This window comes from Chiroxiphia lanceolata, chromosome 16, assembly GCF_009829145.1.
Source record: "Chiroxiphia lanceolata isolate bChiLan1 chromosome 16, bChiLan1.pri, whole genome shotgun sequence".
Classification (NCBI taxonomy): domain Eukaryota; kingdom Metazoa; phylum Chordata; class Aves; order Passeriformes; family Pipridae; genus Chiroxiphia; species Chiroxiphia lanceolata.
In genome coordinates, this window is record NC_045652.1 from 6,150,352 (window position 1) to 6,176,617 (window position 26,266).

The 26,266-nt window shown below is 41.2% G+C and overlaps 1 protein-coding gene across 1 annotated transcript; it reads right to left on the reverse strand.

The window, feature by feature from the left end:
* Positions 1-13,003: 13,003 nt before the first annotated feature.
* Positions 13,004-26,261, reverse strand: TEKT5 (tektin 5). Its single transcript, XM_032704304.1, is given in 6 exon segments — positions 13,004-13,172; positions 17,143-17,231; positions 17,428-17,508; positions 22,059-22,287; positions 24,117-24,276; positions 26,144-26,261. Coding segments are annotated over 6 exon segments (846 nt in total).
* Between the last annotated feature and the right edge of the window lie 5 nt (positions 26,262-26,266).

The window sequence follows — 26,266 nt, forward strand, 5'->3', positions numbered from 1 at the left end:
ATAAAATTGTCATTTTTATTACTTGCATCATTTTTTTCTCCTGTCCCCAGTATGTAAGAGGCCACTTGTTCAGTGCGCTCCGGGAACCAATAATGGAAACAAACTACTACTTTGTTTTCTGTTTACACCCTGACATTTCTAAACAAGAGAAGAATGCAGAATACTTGTAGAAGACATTATTTGCTCCTAATTTTGTGAGAAATAACAAGTAGAAGTTTGATGATATGATTTTGTAATGATGTGTTATATGAGAAATGTCCAGAACAATTAGAAATGCCAATAGTCAGGCATTTTAAACCTCTCTACCTGGTATAAATCCCGGAGCGTGCTTCTTTCTGAAGAAAGAAATGTCACATTTACCCTGTGTGACAAACTAGTTCAGCACTGGGACTGCTAATGAACTATAGCACAGAAATCATGAAGATTGAAGGGTCCAGTGTGTAAAGGAGCAATTAAAGAAGCGATTGACTGATCATCACTGTCGTTACTGAAAGTGGAGCACAATTAAACAAACCAACCAACCAAAAACCCACCTCCTGTGTAAGTTTGTTCACAGTTTTGGTGCTGAAGGCCTTTAACCATACTAGAACAGGACTTTCCATCACAAAACCTGTCCCCATCACTGTGGTTCTCCAGCCTGTGCCATCCAGAATTAAAGTTCAGCAGTCAGGAAGAGAAGCTTCTATCAGATTTTTGTGTGAGTGATTTTCTCACTGATGAGCCATCAGTGTCATTTCCTTCTGTTCACAAGGCAAAGATGCATGTTTCTTTTTAAAATTTGTGCTTTGTGTGATTGACCAAGTACATTATCCAGACCATCAGCTTCAAGGTGCCTGTGGAAGCACTTTAAAATCAGAGTTCAGCCCGAACTGTAAATGTAGAGGTTTGGTGCAGCCTGGTTGTTTGTTGTGAACAAAGTTGCAAAAACAATTCAAATTTTTATTTCCCTCTCGACATATTTTCATAAGTCTTTCCCAAGGACAGACTAATTCTTCTGTAGTGGCCTGGGAAAGAACTATAAAGCACCTCAAGACAAAGAATCATGAGCTAAGACCATGATCTGCTGTTTAATGTACATAAGCAGGCAAGTGGACAAAAAAGCACATGTGGTTTTGCAGTGAGCATGCTTAGCATATCTGTATACCACAGAGAGAAGTGCAGGTCTGGGATATTTCATTGTCAGTGCCTAGAACTGAAAAATCAGTATATTGATGCTGTAGCTAATGCTGTTCACTGTAATTCTTTCACTTCATTACTGAGACGAGTTGAAAAGCAAAGGTCAGAGTTTGCTTAAGCTGCCACTGCTGAGTTCATCAGGCAGGAAGGAAATGCCTTCTGCAAGAAAGTATTTGGATGGTAACTATTCCATTACACAGTTGGAACAGATGATCCCTGAGGTTCCCTTCCAACCTGGAATTCTGTGATTCTCTACTTCCCTTGTGTATATGAAAATGATGCTGTTCCTGTAACTCCTCTGAGCATCTTCCTCTGTGCTTGTGTTGCCACTGTACCTTTTCCCCCCATCCTTTGAAACTTATTCCAAATTACTCTTCCCACTAGGTAAGGATCTGTTTCTTTCCCACCACTTGTCCTTTTCTTTTAAAAGCCTTCTCAATGCTTTCTGTGCTCTGAGTGGCAGTCACTGCTTGCTTTGGCAGGTCCATATGCCAGGGAACAGCAAAGTCAATGCATGGCTGCAAGTCAGTGATGGAGAAAAAGTGTGTTTTCGTTGGGTCATGAAACCATTTGATCAGTGACCCCAAGTACATATATATGACTGTTAAATGAGTAGGTCTCAGTCTTAGCACCTGAGATACAGTGAGCTTGCAGGAAGATGCTGATGAATAGCTGTGGATGGGACAGTCAGATTTTGAGTCCACTTCGATGTCAGTAAGAAAATTGCAGCTACTGTTCTTCAAAATAGTAAAACTAAGGGAGGATAGGAGGAAAAAAATCCCCATGGCTCTTCATATGTGTAACTTTAACAGCGTTATCCTGTGAGTCAAAGATATTGCTGAGTTAAATAATGTTACCTTTGGCTGATTTTCCCAGTCAAGTCAACTTTCCTTCAGGAAAAGGCCAGGTAATATGATGTCAAGCACATTTCAGACATGAAGTGTCCCTAACTGTTAGTACTGAATTCAGTGGTCATTTTTCTGTGCTTTCTGAATCTTTCAGTCCTCTGTAAAAGAAAAAAGTAAGTTAGTGCTGTTCTGGTAGTCTGTTGATTACTACTTTTGAGCTGGAAAGAGGTATTGATTCCAGGGAAAGGAATCTTTGAGGAGGAAGGCTGTGTAGTTAAAGTAGGAGCTGTGTTTGGCCAACACCAGTAATCTGCCTGCACTGGGGTTTCAAGACTTGTACACAACTAATGTTGAACCATAACAAGAGAAAACATGACAGTTTTAGTTGTGTGGAAAGTGTGAAAAAATCAGCAAGCAAGGGAGTCTAGTTACTCAACCTTTTGTAGGGGTACTATCACCTGGATTCTGAGCTATTTTGGGAAATTAGTTTCAGCTGTTTTGGGCTTGTCTTCAGTCCTGCTATAAACAGTTCTAGTCTTTTCAACAGACTAGACACTGATTTCTGCCTAATTGTGGCTTAGTGCCTCTCCTTTCAGTCCTCTCCACAGCCACCTTATCTATCTGTACATGTATGTATTTCTGAAGAGTTTGGTTTCAGAAACTTCAGCATATTCATGTATTTCAAATGAAATCTTAAGATTTCCATTCAGAGACTAGCACTGAAAAAATGAAAGCCATCTGAATTTGAAATGAAAAGGAAAAGAAAAAAAAAGGTCGTTGCAGAGCTCTAATTTCTGGCTCATTTTTAAAAACAATTTTTAATAAAACAGTTTTACTAATGCAGGATTTAATTTCTGTCAGTTTGCTGCATGTTTATTTGCGGGGTTGGGTTTTTTTCATTACAAATTATTGTGGAGGGTCTTTTTGTGGTTACTTACAAAGCTGAGAGCGTTGTAAATTAGTTTTCCCAAACACCCCAAGAGGAACGGTGAGAATAGGTGCCCCTCCTGATGCCTGATAGGATCATGGCATGCTTGTTAGCTCATGTGAGAATTACAATCTTTTCTTGGCTTCTCTAGGGTGTCTGCAGCTGGGTCAGGAGAAACACCAGAAGCTCCATTTCGGACTTTTAATGCCTAAAATATAGAGCAGGAATGGAGGAAAGCAAGGAGAGCCTAACCCATCAAAACTGATAAAAGCAGATACAAAAGCAGGCTTGGCCCTCTCTTGGGCTATTCCAGACTTAATGCTGCTTAGGTGATGGAAAATTTCCAGGAAAATGACTGTTCTTCTAAATCAAAGAATCTTACCTCCCAAAAAAGCACAGCTGTAAGGATAATATGTAGACCAGTTCTAGCAGAGTTGCAGCATTTACTGGGGAGGGTGCTGGTGGTGTGGGGAAGAGAATAAATACACACCTTGGTACTGATTTAGTGAGTTGAAGGTAGGTACCAAAACCTGAAGGAAATCATTCCAGAGGATGCATTCAGGCAACTCAGCACTCAGTTATTTGGCCAGTTCTTACCACTGTACCATGGTTGGTTTATATATACATTTCTTCTGGTTAGAGGAGAAGGCAGACCAGTCCTTGCCCAGCAGCCCAACCAAGGAATGGGCAGGATCAGGAAACCAGCAGAAGTGAGAGAGGGACTGTGGAACACTTCATGTTAGCCAGCATCTAATAATTCTTGTATTATTCAGTATTGTCTTCAACAGAGTTAATCCCCCATGAGTTACAAAGTGTTATACCAAAATTCCAGATAGGCTAGATCTGTAGCAGTTCCCTTGTTTAAAAGACACCCAAAAAATGTCCTTTCAGGGGAAGAGATGAGATTACTGGATGCTTTCTACCTGTGGTAAATCTGTATTTTTCTCCTCTTTGAATTGCACTCGTATTTGTAGCTCTTCTGCTTTTTTCCCTTTGGAAATGTGTTCTAAAGCCCTGTGTACTGCTCAGCTCAGAAAAACAAATCCGTCACCATTTCATCAGTTGTTCTCCCTTCTCTTCATCTGCACCTTGAATGTTCCCCAGTGAGAGAGCTCTGCCTCTGCTTTCCTCGAGGTATTAACCATCCTTGACACCAGGCTTGGCATCCTGTGCTGGGGGACTCCACAAGACTACAACAGGTCTAAATACAAAGTGATGGCCTTAAGTAGGCAAATCTGGCTGCATAAATTCTGTTGTAAATGTTGTCATACTGCGAATAGTTTCTCCTGCAGCTCTTAGAATATGAAAGATAAGTGGTAATGTATCATAATGTTTAAATGTTATGTATAGAACTTGTGCTCTCCAGTGCACAGCTCTGATTTATCTGCCCCTGGGGAGAGCCAGGTAGCAGTTCTTTTGCATAAGTGCTTTCACTTGAGGTACAAAACATAATGTATCATTTAGGGCTGTCTGCTTGGCAAGACTGTCAACTTTCCTGTACAAGCTGCAGACGAGGAAAAAACTAATTTTTCCACCCACCCCTGGATGACCTGTTTAGCACCAAAGCTTTGTACATCACTTGCAAGTTAACAAACTAGCCAAACCCGCTCAGAAGCCTCCCTCTGACACTTAACTTCTCTGCTAGGCCATTTTATTCCCAAGTTTTTCTTTTGTATAGAATTGGGCCTTTAGTAAGCACCATTGTTTGCTTAGGCACTTTTTGCCTGTACAGTGTTCAGGACACAGGAAACCTCAGCTATGCCAAAAATCTTTAATGAAGTATTCAGAGAACATTTTAAAAGGCATTTCACCATCTAGCTGTAAAACTGTTCTCTCTCTGCTCAGAATAACATTTTAAAAGGCATTTCACCATCTAGCTGTAAAACTGTTCTCTCTCTGCTCCGAATAACATTTTAAAAGGCATTTCACCATCTAGCTGTAAAACTGTTCTCTCTCTGCTCAGACTAACAAACATGAAGACAAATACAAGTACTGATATTTTCTTCAGGCAAATCAATCCATTTGGGCTCAGTCCAATGTACAAAACTAATTGTGTAGTTAGTAACCTGTACAGATGAACTCCTCCTTTTTTTCCCCCGTAGACTTAAGGAATAAGGTCATCAGCTTTATGGATCTGGGAGAGGAAGAAATATTTTGCAGTGTGTGGCACAGAGCATCCATTAGGAGTTAGTCATAAAACTCCCTCTCTGGTTTTAACATGGGTTAATTGTCACTGAATTTCCATAGCACCCCTGAGCCCACACAGCTTGGGATGGCACTTTCTAGTTATGACTCTCTTCTGGAAAGCAAATCACTCTTTGGGACTTGCCCTCTTCACAGGAGTAGGTCTGTCTTTGCAGGCTTTGGGGAGGCTGTGCAGCGTTTGTGGCACTGGCATGACAGCCTTGTCCCCAAGTCTGCGTGATATGGCTTTTCCTACACGAAATGGAGGCATGGAGCTGCCCTTTATTTTGTGCCTGGGATGTCGGAGGGGGGTCCCGGCAAGGGCTCTGCTCAGCCATGTATGGGAAAGGTGAAGTGGGGACACGGAGCCTCCTGAGCAAGCAGAAAGGAGGAGCAGCGGGAAGAGGAGCGCTCCCAAGGAGAGGGGGCAGGGTAGGATGCATGGAGAGTGCCATGGATCAGAGCTTGCCAGAGGCAGGTTAGAACAAGCAACTGCCGTTTCAGCAGCCAGTTCAGCAGCTGAGGGAGGTAATGCAGCAACCACAGCAGCAGGGAGCTCAGTTTTGGCTCTAAAACATATAGCAGATCCTCGATAAACACTTCATCAGCTCAGCCCACAGGCTGAAGTCGCAGCAGCATCTGCAGAGCAGGAGCATCCCAAACTGCGCGGACAGAGGGCTGGGTTAGAGCTCCCCCAGTGCTGAGCAGCAGCACAGTCCTGCCCTGAGAGACTCGGAGCGGCGGCGTGTTTACATCCCTTCTCTGCAGTGTACGCAAACGAGCACAGGAGATGCAAATAAAACTCCCGAGTCCATTTTCATGTTTACCTTGTCTTCCTGCGTGGCGCGTTTGTAAGTGCTTGCGAGTTAACACAGCGAGGACTGCGTAAGAACAGGAGGGGATCACGTCCACAGCCCTGGCAGAGAGTCAGGCTCTGCAGAGCCGGGCCTGAGACACTCAGAGGTGGAGCCGTCTGAGATAGCTGCGAGTACAAGTTTCACAGACTTCTCTCAGAACATTGCCTGCAGGGCACAGATGTGATATGAGGGGATGAATACACTCCTGTCTTTGTTGCATGTTTGTAATAACATGACTGGGTTTGTTTTTGAAGCTGAGCTTTTAAAACAATGTCGCTTTTCCTCCTACGGTATTTTCACTCCACCACAGCAGTACCAAGTGCCGGGATGTTTAGCCCGAGCTTTGCCTCATCAGCAGACCGTTCAAGAAACGCTTTTCCTTCTAGAGGGAGGGACCCACTGAGGCTGCACAGGCTGCAAGTAGCATCGTGCAGGGCTTGGTGCAGGGTGCCTGTGCTGGAGGCAATTGTTGTCATGCAGGATGGCTCTTGTGACTATAACTGTGTACTGTGGTCCAGTAGATGTGCCTGTGTTGCTCAGGACCCCACAGCGCTGCTGTAGCTCCCTGTGACAGCTCCCCTTGGTTGTGAAAACTGTGATTGTCCCTGGAGAGTAGAGACACGCTGACACTCATTGTCCCACCACCTTCCTCACCACTCTCTTTGCTCATTGCCCCCTGTCCTGGAGATTATTCTTGTCACCATCTTTTGTTTGTTTAAAGCCTGGTTTTCTTGTGCTGAGTTCTCTCATGAAGGTTTGTTTCACAACACTAAGAGATTTCTCACCAGAAGACAACCTCTCTTGTTTATTTAGACATATTTCCCTTCAATCTCTTTCACTTAAAATATTCCATTCAATATTGGAGGTTTTGGTGAAAGTCATACAGTAGCAAATGCCTTTTAAAAAAAAAGCACCACACAACCAAATCCAGCCACTGTGGAGTCTCATTCATGTAGTATAGGTCTGCCTTATATTAAATACACCAGATCAGCATGTGTATTTTCTATAAGCTTGAATTTCTTTGCATTGGCAACCAATGAAGGATTGCCTTGTTGTTTATAAATTCTGAGAGAAAATCCAAACAAAATCACTGTGTTGTCTCCTCTACTATTCGTCTAATATAGCTACAGGAATTTTATCAGTGTTTTTAAAAATAAAAGTGTAAGAGATCAAAGGACATCACAGGAAGACTGGATAAACATTTATGGATTCCAGTTGAAAAATAACTAGAGCTATAAAGTCTAAATAGTTAGGAGGGTCTTTCCTTCATCAAATAATACTTAGGCCACTCTGACCTATATATTCTCCTGACTAAGTTTTAATAGAAGGTTTGTTTTATAGCATGGTTTTCAGCAGCCCTGAGGGCAGGGAACAAATCTGAACTGGTAGTGCATGTAACTAGGAGCCAGTGGTTATTTTATGGCTTGAGCCAGCATGTTCTTACATGATGTGGGATCATAATGCAGTGATACTGAAATTTCTACCATTCTTTAATACTTCAAAGCAATTTGCATTGGAAGAAAGATTTTCTAGTCTACATCCTCTATAAATTCAAATTCTTTATTGCACAGTAAGGCACTATTTATTTATTTATTGGTCATTTGTTTTTCATTTCTGAAATTGGTCGTGCTTTTCCTTTAAGAATTTAATCTCTCTTTGTTTGAAAAAGAAGCCTGTAATATACCTGGGCGATGGGGGGAAGAAATGCAGAAATAAGCTGAAAATGTCATAGTACTGCTTTGGTGTCAGAATTCAGGTCAGGAGCCTCCTGATTTGCTCGTGTTTGTCGCTGGTGTATCTACTTCTGCTGGGCTGCAATTCTCTGTTCTCATCAATCTCTTCTATAGGATGTGTTGCCCCGTATACTTTCCCTTGCAGTGATGAACAAAAATGAGCCAAAACCACTGTGTGCAGTGAGAAGCTTGTGTCAGAGCTGCTTGGGGGTTAAAAACTTCATTACACAGAGGTCTCTTAGCAGGATTCGAGCATACAAAAATTTGAACTCTCATCTCTGCTGAACATAGCTCAGGTTTATGCACTTTGCCACTGTTTCCAGTAGCTACCAGGAGCTGTGTTGTATTAGAAAATGCATGATCATGATGCCTGTAATTTTGGGGGGTAGGAGGGAATCCCAGAAAATCCTTTTTGACCTGTAGCTCTGTTGTGTTGACCATCCTACCCCAGGGCTCTACTGTCTGCAGTCATTAACTGCTCTGGGGCACTCTGACCATTTTTGTGAGGGAGAATGTGTCATTAGAATGTGTTTTGATTAATTATAGTGACATTATGTCTGTGTCAAATGTAAAGTACATATCTCTCGGGGCTTTTGTGTGTTTCTGCTGTACAAAAATAAGCTTTGATCGTGTTCTGAGACAAAAGTAGTGGCATGGATTGGGGCTGTATAAGAGTTCACATTGTCTATAGATTCAAATTCACATTTAAAAGACCCAAGGACATGGGTTTGAAGTGGTTGGACTCTCAATATGGTATCAGAAATGGGTCTTCAGAGAGATAATTGTTTTTTTAAGTAGCTAATGCTTAGTTTATATAGTAGGAAATGAAAATACCTTCTGGTTAAAAACTTCCAAGCTGACACATGGGATGAGGAAGGTCTTAGAAGATGCTTTCCTTAAGGGAAAGGGTGGGTGCTCCACGTTAGTATCAACCTACAGTTTACCTTCCTAACAATGATGAATAACAGAGATTCAGGTTTGAAAACAATGAGTGAAGCAAAACAGGCTTGGGGGCCAATTATGATGAATTGCTGGATCTATCTCAAAAAGATACAGCAAGTACTCTGAAGGAGAGCATGGAAAAATGTGCTGAAGAACAACCTCCAGTCACACTGCGCGACCAAAAAAAGGAAAACAGGTCTGAAAAAGAGAGCACAAAATGGGAGGGTTCTCTGTGTTCTAACTCAATGATACCCACCCCATTCTCAGAGGGGAAAGGAGAGAATTAGTGTCTGAGGAAGAGAGTTAAATAATGGCTGGGGTTTCTTTCTGTAGCACCGTCATCAGGAGAGGGCTAACTTCTCCTTATGTTTAATTTCAGAGATGGGAAATGAGTTATCCAGGTTGTGGATTTTTTTATTTCCTTCTTTTAAAGGACATAATTCTGAAGATGTGACTCTGAAATAAAATTAAAAAAAAAAAAAGGCAAATAGTTGGATCACAACCCTGGGCTTCAGGAGAGCAGGTTTTGGCCTGTTCAAGGATGTCATGGGATATGGTCCAGGAGCAAAGAGGGGTCACTGAGATCTTACTGATTTTTTGAGGATTGCTTCCTCTGAGCTTGAGAAATGTCCATTAAAATGGGCAGGAAATAAACCTAAAAAGTAGCAGGAGGCCTGCACAGATAAACAAAGAGTTGCTGACAAAGCTCAGACATGAAAAAGATGCTTCCACAAGAGGTGGAATCAGTGTCAGGTCACCCAGGAGGTGTCCAAGCATAGGGGGATGGTCAGGAAAGCCAAAATCTTGCAAGGGCCATGAAGAGCTACAAGAAGGGCATCTACACATGTATTGGCAACAAAAGGAAGACTAGGGACATGTGGACCCACTCGGGGAATTGGGCAGGGGACTCAGCAAGAGCAAAGTGGAAAAGGCTGGGATAGTCAGTGCTTTCTTCAGCCTTTACTGATAAGATATGCCTCAGAAATACCTGATCCCTGAGACCAGTGTGAAAGTCTGGAACAAGGAAGACCTAGGCTTGGTAAAGGGGGATTGAGTGAGAATACAGGAAATTCTATTTACTCTCAAGAAAAAAACACTTTTACTGTGAGAGTTATCAAAGGTTTGACCTAAAGGTCTGACTCCATCTCTTCAGATTGAATATTTCAGAGGTCTAAGTCAGCACATAAACTTACCCAAGACAGTAGCTACTTACCCAACTGTTGGCATGTGTTCTTCATTTGATTTGGGATTTCTTATTACATCACTGGGCCTGCATGTGCTGTAATTAAACACAGGACTGGACATTCCTGGACTTCTGTTAAAACTGGAAGTGCCAAAATGCACCACTAGGAAAGGGAGGGGGGTGAAAAGCAGATGTTGAAAGGTACCTCTCATGCTATACCCCTTAATAAAATTAAAATACAGTAATGTTGTGAAAAAGTGGAATTGTGTAACTGTATTGCCAAACTGTAGTGGTAGTTAAATGAAAATCCCAAACTCGGCACTCTTTTGTCTCCATAGTTAATATTCCTTGTCTCCTGTTGTTCACACCTTAATATCCTGTGCTGAAAGCACGTGCCAGGACTTACCCAGGTGAAAGGCTGTATATGTAATATGAGCACCATCACATATATTGACTAAGCACACCATCTCTACGAATTCTGTGATTTTAAATTTCTTTTTAAAAAGGAATAAACCACTGATAGATTTGGGTGAAACAAACTACTGTAAAATTTCACTGTAAGCAGTAGCCTTATGGCACCCAACTGCTATTATCATTAGTGAAGATACTGAGATCCATTGTTTTCTTACTCTATTTGGAATTTGAGTCCATAAACTTTTATGAGCTATAGTTTAGATAATGTTAGGAAATGGCTTGTCTGGAGCTAAAATTATCTCATTGTTTGAAACAGGCAGGGACAGGTTTTGGTCTTCTCTACATTACTCTGTAAAACAGATCTTATCTTTTAAGTGTTATGGAACTGCACATTAAATTTCTGGGTTTATACATGGAAATAGAGTAGATGTGGCTTCTTGATGTCTGTGGCTGCATATGAGTACAATAATTAATGATCTTGTTCCCAGGAAGAGAGATGTATGGAAAAAAACCTGAAAGAATGTTGTATTCTCTTGGGGGCTTTTGTAAGAGATTCTCAGGTTTATCTGTGTGAGTATCTTTATGATTGTTAGAAATGTGTTTCCTCTGACGTATTCCCATCACAACTGGGATTAACTGCGTTCTGGAGGCTGAGTGTGAATTTGTTTACACCATAATAAAAGACAAGAGCACTTTTATCACTGAGAGGGTTTTTTTCCACTAGGATAATACACTTAATATCTTCTGGTCAGTTAGATTAAAGAAGATGATTTTTAAAGTATTGTTATTTTTGCAGCACTCAGTAAAGATTTGTTCTTGCTGATGGCAGATGAATCTCTGGGAATTACTGTACTCATGGAAAAGGATGCTCTCAAAGAACAGCACTGCCATGGATCCCTGGGTTCAGGCAGCTCACACTGTGCAGACAAATTTAGTGTTGTTTGTACTGACAATGTACCAAGTGAGTGCTCCACCCAAAAGCAGAATTGAGGTCTGAGAGAGAAAACCTCTGAACAAAGGCACTGTCAGAAGGAGCTGGAATTTGTAATGTTCAGAATTATTGTTCAGCCCTGCCATCTCCATCCCAAAGCCCCGACATTTTCAAATTCGAGGTTTTGATTCAGGCTGGCTTTTCACTTATGTTAATTGCTTTCAGACAAAGATTTTTTTTAGAAATTTTTTTCTTCTATTAAGAACCAGTAAAAAAATGAGTTCCCTTAGAAGTGCCTCCCTTCTGCTATATATTTCTTAATTGACTTCTTGGCATAAGGAAGGGAGCAAGTATGTCTAGCTATTAGAGTATCTATGTGAACTGGGAAAGCCTCCAACTTCTAGAAATATATTTAAAGGCTTCGAGAAGATCCAAATTTCCAAATAACTTTTACTCCTTTGCTTGGTCAGCTGTCAGTATTTGATAAATAGGGTGGGACTATTGTCAATATTTAACAGCTCAACACAAATATTATTCTTCATACACTGTAAAAAGTATATGAAATGCAAATAAAGTGCTTTATTCCAGGGTTTGGTAGTAACAGAAGCAAGTGATAAAATCTCCCGTCTCCATACAAAGGCATAGAGAGGGAGAAAAATGTTACCAGTGGTAACACTCTTCCTTGCTGGGAAACAAAACAGTGAGATTCCTCACTCCTCCCACCTAAAGTCATGTCCCAGGGAGGGTTCTGTGATAGAAAGTTGTTGTGATGTGTTTCTGAGTAAGAAACAGCGAGGTATGATATTAATTGAAACCAGATTACTGTGAAGTCTGCAGGAACAGAGCTCCTCCTGTCTCCAGCAACACCACCAGGACCCCTTGAACTGCTCTGCAGTCATACAGTGCAATACAAAACTCAGATATTTCTGGGACTTTCCCTAGGTTCAGAAAAAATCATGCCAGAAAGCCACCATTTGGCATTAGCCTGCTGGATGGAGCAGCCTGCCCTCTCCATAGGCATGTACCTCATGACTGTGGCATCATCCTGAGGAAAATCCAGGTGCAGAGCAGTCAGTGTGACACGGGTTTAACGGGGATCAGCAACAGGCCTGGATGTCACTTCCCAATCTCGTGTTCCAAAATGGTTTCCCGTTACTTAAAATCTTTAGGGACGTTATCTGTGTGTGAATGCTTTGACACAACAGGAGATACTACTTTTTTACCTGAAGGAGAGAAGCTGTGTGGGGGCTGTCTCGGCCACAACCCACCCTGACGGCCCCGGCGTGTGTGCTCTGCAAGGGTACTTGTGTTGGTAGCTACATTAGGCCACCACCCACACAAAACGAAGGGGAAGGAACAGAGCCAGTTTATTCAGGAGCCTTTCAGATCTAGTATTGTTTCAGATTTGGCTTCTGTTCAGTGTAAAATGCGTTTGTGTGTTCCTAGAGCTGCCCTGTAGAGAGGACCCTGAGGTGGCAGGGAACAGCTCAGTTATTGGAACTGTAGTTTGCTGCTTACTCTGTAAATTAGTGTGAGTAAATCCAGGAAGAAATACAAATAACAGTAGAACTTTATTATTCCATTTTGTCCAAATCAGCTGTGCTGCCTTACCATTAGTTCTTCTCTAATCCTTTACCATGATTACTGCACTATTAATATGTTTCAACTGTCATCCAGAAAAGTCAGATCTCAAAGCTCATTCCATCCTTCTCCTGTCCATCCCACAAGATAGTGCCCCACTGAGAACTAGAAACCTGAGCAGTCTTGACTACAGACTGAAGGACAATTTCAGAGCACTTTAAGAACATCATGTTCCTGTACACTTCTTGTCAATGAAGAGGGAGTTTGCCTTCACAGAAATGTTGTCTTCTGGCATTGATTTGTGGAGGATCAGTATCTGCAGAGTGTCATGTGCTTCTTGCAGACATCACTTGAAGGCCTGTATGATGTTATCTATAGTGTAAACTTCAGTGGCCCTTAAAAAGAGAGGGGACAAGTTGCTCACATAACTTCAGCTGTCCCTCACCCATTCCTGTTTTTAAAGGGTTTGTACAGCTGTCTTGGACTGAATCAGTATGAAACCCATTTGCCAAACTAGCTTGCACAGCACCTGTAAGAAATGATGCTTTCTTGCTTGTGTTGACCTTCAACAGTGGATTAAGCCCCTCTGATGTATCTAGTTGCTGTATTCACTTGCAGCCTCTCGTTTGTGCAGCCTCTCTGGGAGCATCATAGCTGTGTTGAACACTTGAATATGGTCCTGTAGAATCCATTTGGGATGGATGTTACTAGAGAGTGTTGAGGTAGTTCATGATAGCTCAGACTTGTAAGGCAGGACGTGCTAAATGGTCCAGATTTGGCAGAGGAGCACGTTAATCAGAACCACTTTGCCAGAACAACCACTGAATGTGGGGCTCTGAAATCAAGATGTTCTGTGAGCTGATATTGGCCACGCTGCTTCCTGTGGCTTATCAATGGACATGAGGCAAATCTTGTGTAGTCACTGAGCTGGTAAACTGCTCCGTGCACTATGGGCTATAAGAAAGATTGATTTTTCCAGAGACTATTTAACTCATTTTAGGATAGTCCCAATTTTTTAAGCACAGAAAAACTAGACTTTATTAATTTGTTTTCTGTCTAATCCCTCCAACTACAAAGTTGGCAGCACACACAGGGAACAAATGCCAACATCAGCACTTCCTTTTAAAAACAGCCACTCAGATAACATTTACATGAAGCTCTCACTTCACTTCAGAGCTACCAGGACTTAGCTTGATTCAGAACCCCTGTGTACTTCTGGGCTTTAAGTATGTCATGGTAATGTCCTTTCACTCTATTTGAAGAAAAATTCAAAGGCATTCTGGTGTTCTAGAGACTTCAAGTGAAGCTTCCAAATTGTTTTTAGACAGGACCCTTTGGAACATCAACAGCATGATTGGCAGCTGTGGGAAGAAAAAGGGATAATGTGACAGTCTGCATTTTTGATGCTAAATGAAACATGTTTTGTACCTTGGATGCCTGCAGTCCTGCTGACAGGACTGATATCAATCCTAATGCTGCAGTTTTCTGGAAGAGATCTTCAGGGAGGATGTAGAGCACAAAACTCAAAGTGAGTCTGAAACTGGAGTTGTGTATTAATATTTAAGGCCATCTTGCTTTGTTCAATTTGTTGGGGGATTTTAATAAAATTATTATACTGTCTTACATACCTGCCTAATTGATGGTGTGGCAGTAACAGAAGTGACAAATTATCTGCTCCCATAATAAATGTAGCTGCTAAGTGAATGCTACAGTGTAATCAGAAGATTCTTCTGGTTTCTTGCAGCTGAACTCCTGTGTCTGGAACAGGCCTGATTTATGTGATATGAAAAGCCACGTGAATAAAACTATCCAATTGGGTATAAAAGAATTTGGATCCAAACCAATATTTTGTGACAGAATAGATGTGGAGAGCAGAGCATGAAGTTGAAGAAATCTAATATATGGATGCGCCAAAGGAAATGTCAGGATCCTATTAAGGAGGTATGAGGCTAAAAAAAAAGAGATACATTACATTGTACATTTATGGTCTAAGGAGTTAGAAAAAGTGAAAAGATGCCAGTACAATAAACTGTGATTTATTGCCACTTCCTTGTTTGAATAGAAGCTTTTTGAGCTGATAAAAGAGTTTAGTAAAAATAATATACTCAGTTGAAGCATTATGTACTTCATTAATCTCATTGTATGTGAAGCTGTTGTGGATAGTAGGGTTTTGCTAGAGACAAAAAAAAAAGGGAATAGTTTTCTACTTTTCATTAAAATATGCAAAATTCTTTTACTAGACTGTGACATTCACTCCAGCTGTGAGAAGAATTTCTTGGGTAAACCCCCACAGAACAATTTGAAAACAGTATTTTAAAGAAGATATACTTGACAGTGTTCTTTTGGAACACTGACATGTTCTGACTGGATTGGAGGGAGATAAATGCGATCAAAATTCAGAAGACCCTTCAGTCATTAGGGAAGGCTGACTCATATTTCAGACATCTTCCCATCTATCCAGAAAGACACAAGGGATCACAGCACAGGGATCACTAAGCTGATGCCAGCAAAGCCCCCCCACTTTATATCCAAAATATATGCCAAATGAGCTAATCTGTACCAAGACTGTACTGGAGCCACCATATAGTTGGAAATTAGTTGAGTCAGTAAGACATGCTGCCTCATTCCTGTTTGCAATTAACTTTTTAAGGAGCCTGATGATCAGATAGGGGGTTTTTTGAGTCATAAGACAGACTTCTGTCTCAGATGTTCCTAAAATAGGTATCTTCCAAAGTGAAATCTTGTTTCCTATAGGATGGAATTAAAATCAGTTCCTAAATCCTGACTGAACCCCAAAAGAAATCAACCACCAACAAGCAATTGAACTCTTAACTGTCCTGGCAGAGGGATTCTAAAGATAGCTACACACATTGGAGTTCTAAAGGCAACTACTCATATTGATGTTTTGGCCCATTATTTCAATGAAGCTGCTTGGATTTTACTTTTTTTTTCTCCCAGAATTTGAATCCCAATGTAGTGAATGCAACACTAATCTCATCAGACTGATTCACACTGTCACTGAATTCCCTGTTCTCCAGTGGCTGATGAAGGAAGAGGTGGAGCAGTCTGGCCTTTCCTTACTGAAACTGAGATGCATCACAGCAAAGTGCATTATTGGGTCATTTCATTCTTCCCTGGTGGAGCAGAGGATTTCTCTCGGTCCAGATCCTGGGTAGGACCTTCGTGGTTCAGACTTTGGTCTTTAATGGTAGTAACACTTTCTTGAGCAGCAGTTGGAAATGGTGATTCAACTTTGTGGGGCAAATCTATCAAAGAAAAACAATACAATTAAAGCAGTCTAGAGCACTTGGTTAGCAGTGAAGCATGACAGTGAAACCAGCTCCCAGAGCAATGCCACAGCTCACACAGGTGCAAGTGTTACAGTAAGTGTGTAATGCAGTCACTGTGCTGGGACTGTGATGGTATGATTCCATTGTTTTAACTTATTTGGTGAATTGGATTAGGTTGCAGGCTGTCTTACACCAAATTACTTCTAATTGTTCTAATATGATTTGAAAAGAGGAGGAAATTAATGTTTTCTGCAAGAATATCAAACACAACGAGGGCAGCTGATTAGTGCTACTGAGCAAACCCCTCATTCATTCATTCACTAAAAAAAAATATTGTTTAACCCTGCCTGTGAACTCCAAATTCAAATGTGCAATTATACATCCATCTTTAAGCCTTGCTGGGCTGTATGCAAGTGGATGTGGTTTAGGTTCCTTGTGTGTTCTCAAATTATTCTTTTTTTTTTTTCCCCAAAAAAATCACTGGCTTTTAAGCCATACAAAGAAAAATGGCCTCAGGGGAACCACCTCCAGTGCATCACAGGAGCTTTGTGCAAACAGTTTTCGATTACTCACTCTGGCCACACATTGGATGGAGTGGTTTAAAGAATGTGCTGTACATGAAGGGATTGGTGGGGAGGATCACCAGACTGAGCTGCTCCAGCCCACGTCATTCCTGGACGACCTCCAAAGGCAGGAAGCAAAAACAACAAATGCTGAGCAGCCTGTTCCTAGGAGAGCCTGGTGGGGCACCGGCAGCTGCACATCCGGAAACTTTCCCCCCAGGACATGAGTAAAGTTTTGTGCACAGCATTCCTGTGAGCATGGACAAAACTGCTCCTGCTGCTCATTTTACCAAGGCCGTGGTTTCTGTAGGCTGGATTAGCTGGACCGAGAGCAGTCAAACAGGTTTCATCATGTGCTCAGGGTAGTCTTAGGTATAACATAAGCATTTTTTAAAATGCTGCAGCCTGACCTTGTTTCTTTGTTGTTTCTGAGGTTAAACTACCTCAGTGGTTGCTACCTGGATGCAAAAAGCAGCAACAAAAACAGCAGTAATGTGGTGGGAGGAACATACTTGTGCCTCCTCATTTCATAAACTTCTTTAATATTTTGCCTCTCTGTTAGTTTTTCTAAACCCTTTTCATCCATGTTTCCACATTTCACCTAAATTATAGTGTAAAAGTTAACATTTGTTCAAGTTATACTTAACTGAATAGTGTCCTTATAACTGATTTTACAATTAATTTTTTTATATATGCCACATTATTTCAAAGTAAAACTATGCTATCTTGCAATATTTGGATTTCAAGCATAACTCAGATCTTCAATCTGAAATGAATTTGGACCTGACAGTTTTTACTGTCATGTCATAGACACGTTCTTGTTTCTCCATTTGCCCATAGTTCATCCTCTGATGGACTCTGTGCAAGTCTTTTTGACCCTATGAGATAAGGCAACCATTTTAGGAGAGTGATAAATCTGGTTTTGTCTTCAAGTGACTGCCTTAACTTCATATCTGTAATTTCCCTTGGTTTGGAGGCAAAAGTCTATTCCTAAATAACTATTTCCTCCTTCAAACAGGTTTTTCCAGAACATTTTTAGCTGTCCCCACCAAGCAGCACACACCTGCCCAACCACTTCTGAGTCACCCTTCACTAATCACCCGAAAACGTTACTCTCAAACAAGTTCTAATATTAGATTGTGAGATTAACTGTACTCACGGGCACCATGAACGGGCATGAGAAACTGTAAATAACTGAGATTTTAAGGCATCAAAAGAGAAAGAGGAAAAACCAAAATCAACAAAAATATGTTTAAAAAGTTATGGGAGGATAGATTGAGGTCTGAGATGAAAGGATTTGTGGGGCAAGTGCCAGAGGGAAAGTATTCCCTCTCCTATACCATGTCCTCCCACAGCTCCCGACGCTGCTGCTCTCTCCTTGCTCTTGCGTGGGCACCTCCCATGGAATTTTGGTATTCTTTATTCCTTACGGAGGAACAGGTTATGTCCTATGCAAGAGCTGTAGGAGGGCTCCTTTCAGACCTTAGATAAGAGTTTGGGGCTGGGAGCAGTTTCTGCTATTATTGCCACTGAGGTTTTTCCTGACTTTCCTTCTTTGTGAATGTTAGTTGTAAAATTAAGTAGGCTCTCCCTTGAATTAGAAGAAAGTTGTGTAAATATAAAATGTATGCAATTCTTCTAGGCAACCATATAAGCATACTCAATAGTTGCTGAGACAAGAAGGTTTTTTACCTTAAATTTATAAATCAATTTAATAAAAATAATGTGGGAAGGATGTAGACTCTGAGGCAGTAACTTACTAAACAAAGACTGTAGGTTCTTCAGGTAAAAGTAAAAATACACCAGGCAGAAAGGAAAGTGAGAGTAATTTTCCCTCCTATTTTTATATAATATATTGCCTTTTCACACCTCAGAGGTAAAAAATTCCCCAACAAAATGGAGCTGTTTCTAAAAGCACACATTCCCAGTGAATTGAGTGGAAATACTCAGAACCATGGTGACTTATTTATTGGAGTGGGTGGTTGCTTTTTCATGGCTTTACTAAACATGTACCTGTTTTTCTAGCATCCTTCTGATCCCTGTGCTCCCAAGGGAACAGCAGGGCTTGCAGGGAGGGTGCACAGGAACACTTCTGAGCAGGTGTTGGAGCTGGCAGGGATGATCTTCTGTTTAGATAGGGTGTAAATACTGGACTATGCAAACATGTCCCTTGCTGTCTGGTCTGACTGATTCCCAGAGCTAATGTACATAAACACCCTGCCCTGTTGGCTATTTCCAGGAGACTGAAGCCAAGGTAACTATTTATGTTAATATTCACTTTATGGAAAAGAGACACAATTGTATTAAAGGGAGCAGGCACCACAATTGAAGGTTTTCCTTCTTTTCCTAAAGATTTGTGTCCTTTTACACCAAATGTAAAATATATTTACAGTAATGTCTTTTGGCATAGACTGTTTCTTGAGGCACCCTCTTCTACACTGAGCTGTGTACACTGTATTTTCTGTTCACCAGACTAAAAATGTGGTCCTAAAGCAGCTCTGAGCCTGACCAGAGTCATATGTTGGGATTTAGACTCCTCAGAATATTTGCATCCCCAAATAACCACAGATATCTGTCTGTGAGCCCAGTGATGATGAAATACAGTGGAGCTGTAATACCTTCTTGGCTTGTGATCTAACCCTTGCCAAATACCTCACTGGGGCTTCTGGGCTTCTGCCTCCAGCACCTCATAGTTCCAGTGTTCCATTATCCAAATTCTGGAGGAACTCACATTATTATGACCAAGATTAAGCCCAGAATCAAGTAAGATAAATTAATCATAGACTCTGTGTGCCAGGGATATAAACAGAAGAAAACGTGCCATTTCAACATAAGGTCATTTTTAGATCATCACCATATTCCCACTATTTACTCTTTCATGTAGTTTTTGACTCTTTCCCCTTTTAAGAGTACTGATTTTTAGAAACAAATGGTTGCAGGATGTTCCCTGTATGTTGTTTTGGGGTTGGTTTTTGATCTGGAAAAGATTTTGCTGTTTCACAATCAGAAAAGTATTTTTCATTTCCAAAATGTGCTACAGACCTCATTAAAATAACAGCTTTTCCTGGTTTCAAGATAGCAAATCATTCTATGTTAATTTTCCTGACATTTTCTCATCATTTATGAGAGCTGCCCTGCTTAGCTAGGACAATAATTTGTCAGAAAGAAGGATGTCTCGGAGAGTGTCGTTCACCTCCTTGAGGAAGTCAGTGCAAAACCAAAAGATTGATATTTTTTAAACACAAACCCCAAAATTGTGGCACCCATTGCCTCATTGCTATTAGATGAGAAGGGAACAGGAGCTGTAGTAGCTGCACTGACTATAATCACACCCCAGTGGAAGAGCAGTGCTGTGGTAGGATTTAAGAATTAAGCCAATGGCTGTTGTATTGAAGCATAACCCAGCAATGTTTTTTTCTCTAATTATATAGACTGGAGAAAGAAGAAAGGCTTACTGATAGATACCTGTTAGATGGACTCTCATCCATACTCACTTCTGCCCTCTCTTACCTTCTCCTTCCTCTGGTTCCTCTGAGGTCAGGAGTGAGAATTAACAGCACTTCTACCATATAACTTCATCCAGAGTTTAACCAGCAGTGCTTTTGCTCAGTGAACCTCTTGTATTTTCCTTTCCTTTGCCAATACTGACCAGCCTGAATTCCTCCTCACCAGCACATGCTGTTTGCTTCCCCTCCAGCATGTTATCCTGATGTAACTACATTACTATGGAGTTTGTGATGAGTAAAGTATCTCTGCTATGTGGGTGCTAACTGGTAACTCAGCAGAAACAGCAGCATTAGTTCATAGAATTCAATCTTCTTTGATTTTTTTATCCGTGTATACCACACAAATTAATTATTCCTTGTAAAAATACTCAAGTTTCTCCAGGTAGTTTATCATTGCTGTTTAATGGTGTGACAGCATAGGCACATAACTCTTGTTTTTTCTATTATAATCCAGTTGTCAGCAGTTATGTCCCAGTGTCAGCTGGACTCCATGACAAAACCCCTGCTCATGTGTCAGTATCTCACAGTGCACTTTGTGATCCCATATGTGCACCCTGTGCTACCTTAGGCCATAAGTTATTTTATAAAAAGGGCACTTCTGAGCAGTAGAAAATACCAATGGAAAATGTGAAGCAAATGTTCTTACCTGTAAATCCATGAGAAACTAAGATGGATGGCCAATTTAGGGATAAAGTGCTGATAGTTGGCCAGACCATATACAACTTAAAATATGCAAAAAACTACATCTTTCATGCTTTGTAGGCAGGGGAGAAAAGAAAAATCCAAATAAACATGTATTTAAGTGCTGTGCTGTGAGCTTACACTTATTTAGCTGGTTAGTTTGCACTTTCCTAAGAGTCCCTAAAAATAAACTGAAAACATCTTAAACTACTTATGACAAGTAGATGGCAGGAAAACTCTATTGTTTCCAAATGTGCATTGAAAAAAAATGAGTAAATGTGAGCCTGCTCTATAAGAGAAAGAATCTTACTGGAAGAACTTAAAGACCTTACAGTAGAACTCTGACTGAAGCCATAGGAAAGTAACACAGTAAGTCTTGCTGCTTAACAAGATGTTATCTGTCAGTATAAAGTTAACCTTCAGGTCAACTTCAGAATATATATTTCAAAACTCAACTAATACACTTACACTTGTGACTTAGTGAAAACTTGCTGAAAAGGCAGTACAGACAGAGACTGATACAGGTCTGTCTTCTTCTGAGCCATTTCTGCCTCGTATAATAGGAAGACAAAGGCAGAACAAATGTTTGAAAAGTTTACTGTGACCCACTTGGAAATATGAGATGTTTCTGTCCAGAACCAGGCCAACATTCAGGCCAAAGATATGGAAATGTGTTTATGAAAAGGGAAGGAAACTTGGAAATTAGGTGTCAAGGACAGACTAGTGACATTCTGTATGTAAATACTTCTAATTTCAGTTAATTTAGGGCTCTCCCCTGGCTGCTTCAAAATAAAAGTGCAAAAACTTAATCATCTTCTTCCTCTAAAACAGATAAATGTGCTGTTGTAGGCCTTTTTATTTGCACACTTTCCAAAGTTCATTCACTCTTTAAAAATAAATAAAATTTAACGTACTATTTCTGTATCAGGAAATGGACAGGGAGTATCACCAATTAATGTAAAATCAAAAACATACTGTCTAAGATATCTTTCCCCACTTTAAACATGTAAGTTGCAAATGAACATAATCAGTGTGTGATTAAGGTTTCCTGTGAAACTTTGTCATCTGTCTGCGAGCAAACTCTTCTCAGGCCGTATGTGAGTCAAGTGCAGCTCCAGGAAAGGTAATACAGGTCTATCCTTTGAGGAGGTGCTTATTCAGGGAGGATGTAAACTCCAGAGAACATTTCTGTGCCTTTTGGGTATAATAATATGCAGCTGCCAACTCTTAGTGAATCTTACCTTGGCCAGTTGTGCTTGGAGTTTGTTCTTTGCATCAGATACTTCAGCAACATGATTATTAAAGGCTAAGTTACTGCTGAATAAATGATTCCACATCTCCTCAGATGTGCACTCCAGTCCAACCTCTGCATCCTTTCAGGGCAGGACAGAGTTGGCCCCTGCATGTTGAGAGCACCTGATGTTGTCTCCACTGAATTTAGCTCAGGAATTTGTTGCAGGAACTGTAACTCTTGTAAGGAATTTAACATAAATTGCAGCCTGAGCCCCTGGCTTCAAAACTGTTGCTGCAGTGCAAGCTACTGTTTTTGGAGTTAAATTCACCACTTCTTTAATGCTTTGCTTAGCCTGCTAGATCACTCCTCTCTTCACCAAGTGTTTAGTGTATTCTATGAAAAGTACAGATATTTTACTTGCCAAATTGAAAGGCTGAGACAAACTTCTGTCTGCATTTAAACTTCTTTCCCAGCACAAAACTTTTTTCCTAAGAATTTTGCCTGTATGCTAAACTCTGCAGGGATAAATCACTATATTTTGGTTTCCACATTTACTCTAAATTTTAATTGAACTCTAAGAGTAAATATTAAGGGATGCAAAAGAAAAGGTTAATTTTGGTTGTCAGTGCTTGTTTTCTCAGTAGCCTTTCTTCAGTTTTTCATAGGGTATTCCTCTGTCTCCAAACTGAAGTACTGATCTTCCTAAATGATTTGGAATTCCTTAGTGCTGCACACTTATTTAGGCAGCTGCCCTGAAAAATTTCAGGCAACCAACCTGACAGTAAAGTACATAAGTCAGTCTACAGAACCTGAGCTGGCTCTGCTTACAGCTACTGATCCAGACAATCTTGGTGTATTTTCTGCAGGATATTTGCTTTGGGTTTTTTTTCCTGCTCTACGATCTGATGGATTATATTCATCTTCTCATCAGAAAATTAAATTTCCAAGTAGGTTTCCATCTTGACTATCTGAAATACTTAGTACTTAATCTGTTCTTTAACATTGCTTTTTCAGGTTGTAATTTATCCATCTGGGTCTGTTGAGGCAGAAAACACCTGCTCTGCTCCTGAGTGCTGCAGGTATGTCTCAGACTGCCAAGTGGTTTCAGGAAAACATTAGTGAAAAGTGTAGTTTCTTTGGATAATGGATGGTGAGAAAGGAAAAGGGCTGCAAAATTTATCCACATGAATCTGCTTTTTACTAGAGCTGACAAGAATAATTTTATTCATTGCTAATCCTAAAAGTAGGTAGTGTTACTGGAGTCAGCAGAATGACTGCCAAGTTTCCTTCGGATATGCCCTGGTTTCAGTAGTGAATGAGGTGATCTTTTAATGAAAAGCAGAGCATAAGTAAACAAATAATACTGATTTTTTTTTTCTCCTTCCAACAAGACAGAGTCGTTATCATTTGAGATTGTGAAGTACATTCACCATTCAAGCACTGCTATGTTAATGATAAGGGAACTGACAAGTCATTAGCACAAAAACACTGCCCTCTATTGCAAGATGCTCTGCTGCTGCTATTGCACTTGGATTGGATGCAGGGCTTGATGAGGACACTGCTAATAAACAGTTTGAAAACTGCCAACAATTGGGACATTTTAGTTCAGTAATTTTCTTTCAGTCTGTAGCACTAAAGCTGTGCCAAACGGACTAATTTCACAACAACCCAAGCTCTTTCACAGACAGTATATTTAGTCCTTGGTGAACATTTACGTGCTGTTTGCTGCATTGCACTTACCTGCACACCACAGCTGAATTTTTATTTGGTTTGATGTGGTTTTGAAAGCTGAAAGCCACAGAACAGTGTAAATCAAAACAAGGGGGGACCCTGCACAGTGGAGTTTGAAGGTGAGGAGCCAACTGCAACAGAGCTGTAACCAGGACCCAGGATGATGATGGAGTGTCTCACACCAGGGAAAAACAGGGCCCTGAGGAGAGAGAAGCCACTTCTTTCTATATCACTTCTCAAAGATAAAGCCTGGGCTGAATCAGGCTCTTGCTTACAGCAGGGAGTACGGACAGTGAAGGCTACAGCAGCTGCTACAGCAGCCACTCGTACTCACGTCTCTGCTGCTTTTTCCACTCCATGGTAAAAGTTGATGCTGCCCAATGTGTTCCTCAGGTTAAAGCACTTCTCATCAATAAAATAGGCTGAGTTTTTGTCAGAAAGATCCTTCTCCAGGGCATGCTGTACATCTCTGTTGATATATATATGTACACACACTGCGTTACAGTGTATCTTGTCTCAGAAAGCTGCGGGACATTACCCAGCGAAAAAAAGGAGAGATAATTTTAAAGAAATGGTCACTGTCAGTTAAATTTATCTTCTCGTGATGTTTAAAACCTACATAAATAAACTATAGGGCAGTGAGGGACAAGCACTGGAGCCACACACAGGGGTGTGTAAACAGGGTAAGATTGATACTGCAAATGCTCACACACACAAAAAACCCTCCTCCTGCAATAACTGATGGAACTAATTCTCAGCAGCTGCCGAGGAGGGTAAAGTTATTGCTGAGCATGAGATTGCAAGAGTGCTGGCAGAGCCCTGGGCTGAGCTCAGCCTGGCTTGAGCACTCCAAGGCCTGGTGTTCACCCAGAGAGCCCTGCACAAGGAGCCCTCACTGGCTCAGAGCAAGAGGGGTGCTAAGGAAGAGATTCACTTTCCCCTTTTCGGTGCTTTTTGTGGGGAACGTTTTCTATAACTTTGGGAACAGGAAATAAACAGTTGGCCCCAAAAGAAAGATATTTGAACACGTACCTCAGTTTAATATGTGGAAAGTCCTGCAGACATCAGTGAATCTAATCCATATGTTTGACAGGAAGCACAGACCTAAAGTGCCATACTGGGCTGTGGTCTTACACAGAGCCAAATTTTTCATGGGCAAGGTACAGTATAAATTTCTGATGTGTCTTCCTGGTCAGTTTTCCTCCCACCACAGACATTTGAATTTGCTTAAACATTTGGCTCCACTTCCATGTAACATTTTCATTAGTTTCCCATAGGAGGAAATTACAGAGCAGGAAGTTCAGGAGCTGTACAAGTATCCAGTGGTGATGAGCATTTCCCCGGGGTAAATACACTTGAAATGGGAAATGGGTAATAGCCTATTTATTAATGAGCAAAAACCAGACCAAGCTCCTCAATTACCTTAATGAAATGTATTTTCAGATTTTTTTTCTAGGTTTGTTTTTGTTTTGGTTTGGTGGGTTTTTTTTGTTTTCTAGGTGGACCGTCATTCAGTTTTTGTGTGCATTTTCCAATGCAAAGTGGTCACATTGTTTGATACATTATTCTGGACACCAAAGTTTTACTCCTGTGCCAACTGTTCTCATGCTCTTGCTGCATCTGCTGTGGTTGGGACTCTGAACATCATGACATGAGAACTTTAACAGTGATGGGGAAATGAAGGAAAGGTGAAAAGGTCAAAGATCTTGTAAGAACATTTTTTTCCTCTTAAGACTAAATATGGGACTTGGGTTTAGTGCTGGACTAGACTGGAAGCATTTTGAGGCAGGAATTGCCTTTTGGTGGATGTTGGTGGGGTATCCCCAACAGGTCTGTCTGGGTGAGTCAGGTTACACACACAGCTCTCTGGCAGGTGCACTGCCAGCCCAAGCAGCACCAAGACTTATCACCAACACTGGCAACTACTTCAATTCTTAAGCTGTGATGTTACAAGTGGAAGACAGGACAAGGCTGTGCTAAGGCAGCCAGGGGAGAGACAGTGACTATCTGATTGCTCAGAAGTTGACTGGCCAAGTTAAGGCAGAATAATCTCCCAAATGAATGTACCCATTAAATTATTGGAAATTGTCTATCAGCAAGATACAGAATTAATATACTCAGAATTGACATGAAATACCGCAACAGCGCAATTTTACTGGAATGATACATAATTTCCTGGGTATGAAACTTGTGAAACACAGCAGTGAAGTGCATTCCTGTGTCACGCTGTCCTTGGCAGCTGTAGAGTGCTGTGAGCTGGCTCAGTGCTGGAGCACGGCTGCTTCCAGCGGCCGAGCGTGGTGCGGGCACGGAGCCCCCGTGGCTCAGCCCCGGGACCCCGGAACGGCCGGGCTGCGGCACCGGGAGGGCTCCGTGCAATTAATGGTCCATTTATTCTGCCTAGCGCAATCCCAGAGGAGAAATTCCACGGTGGCTGCTGGCAGAGCTGGACCTGCCGTAGCTGCGGTACCGGCGACATGAGCC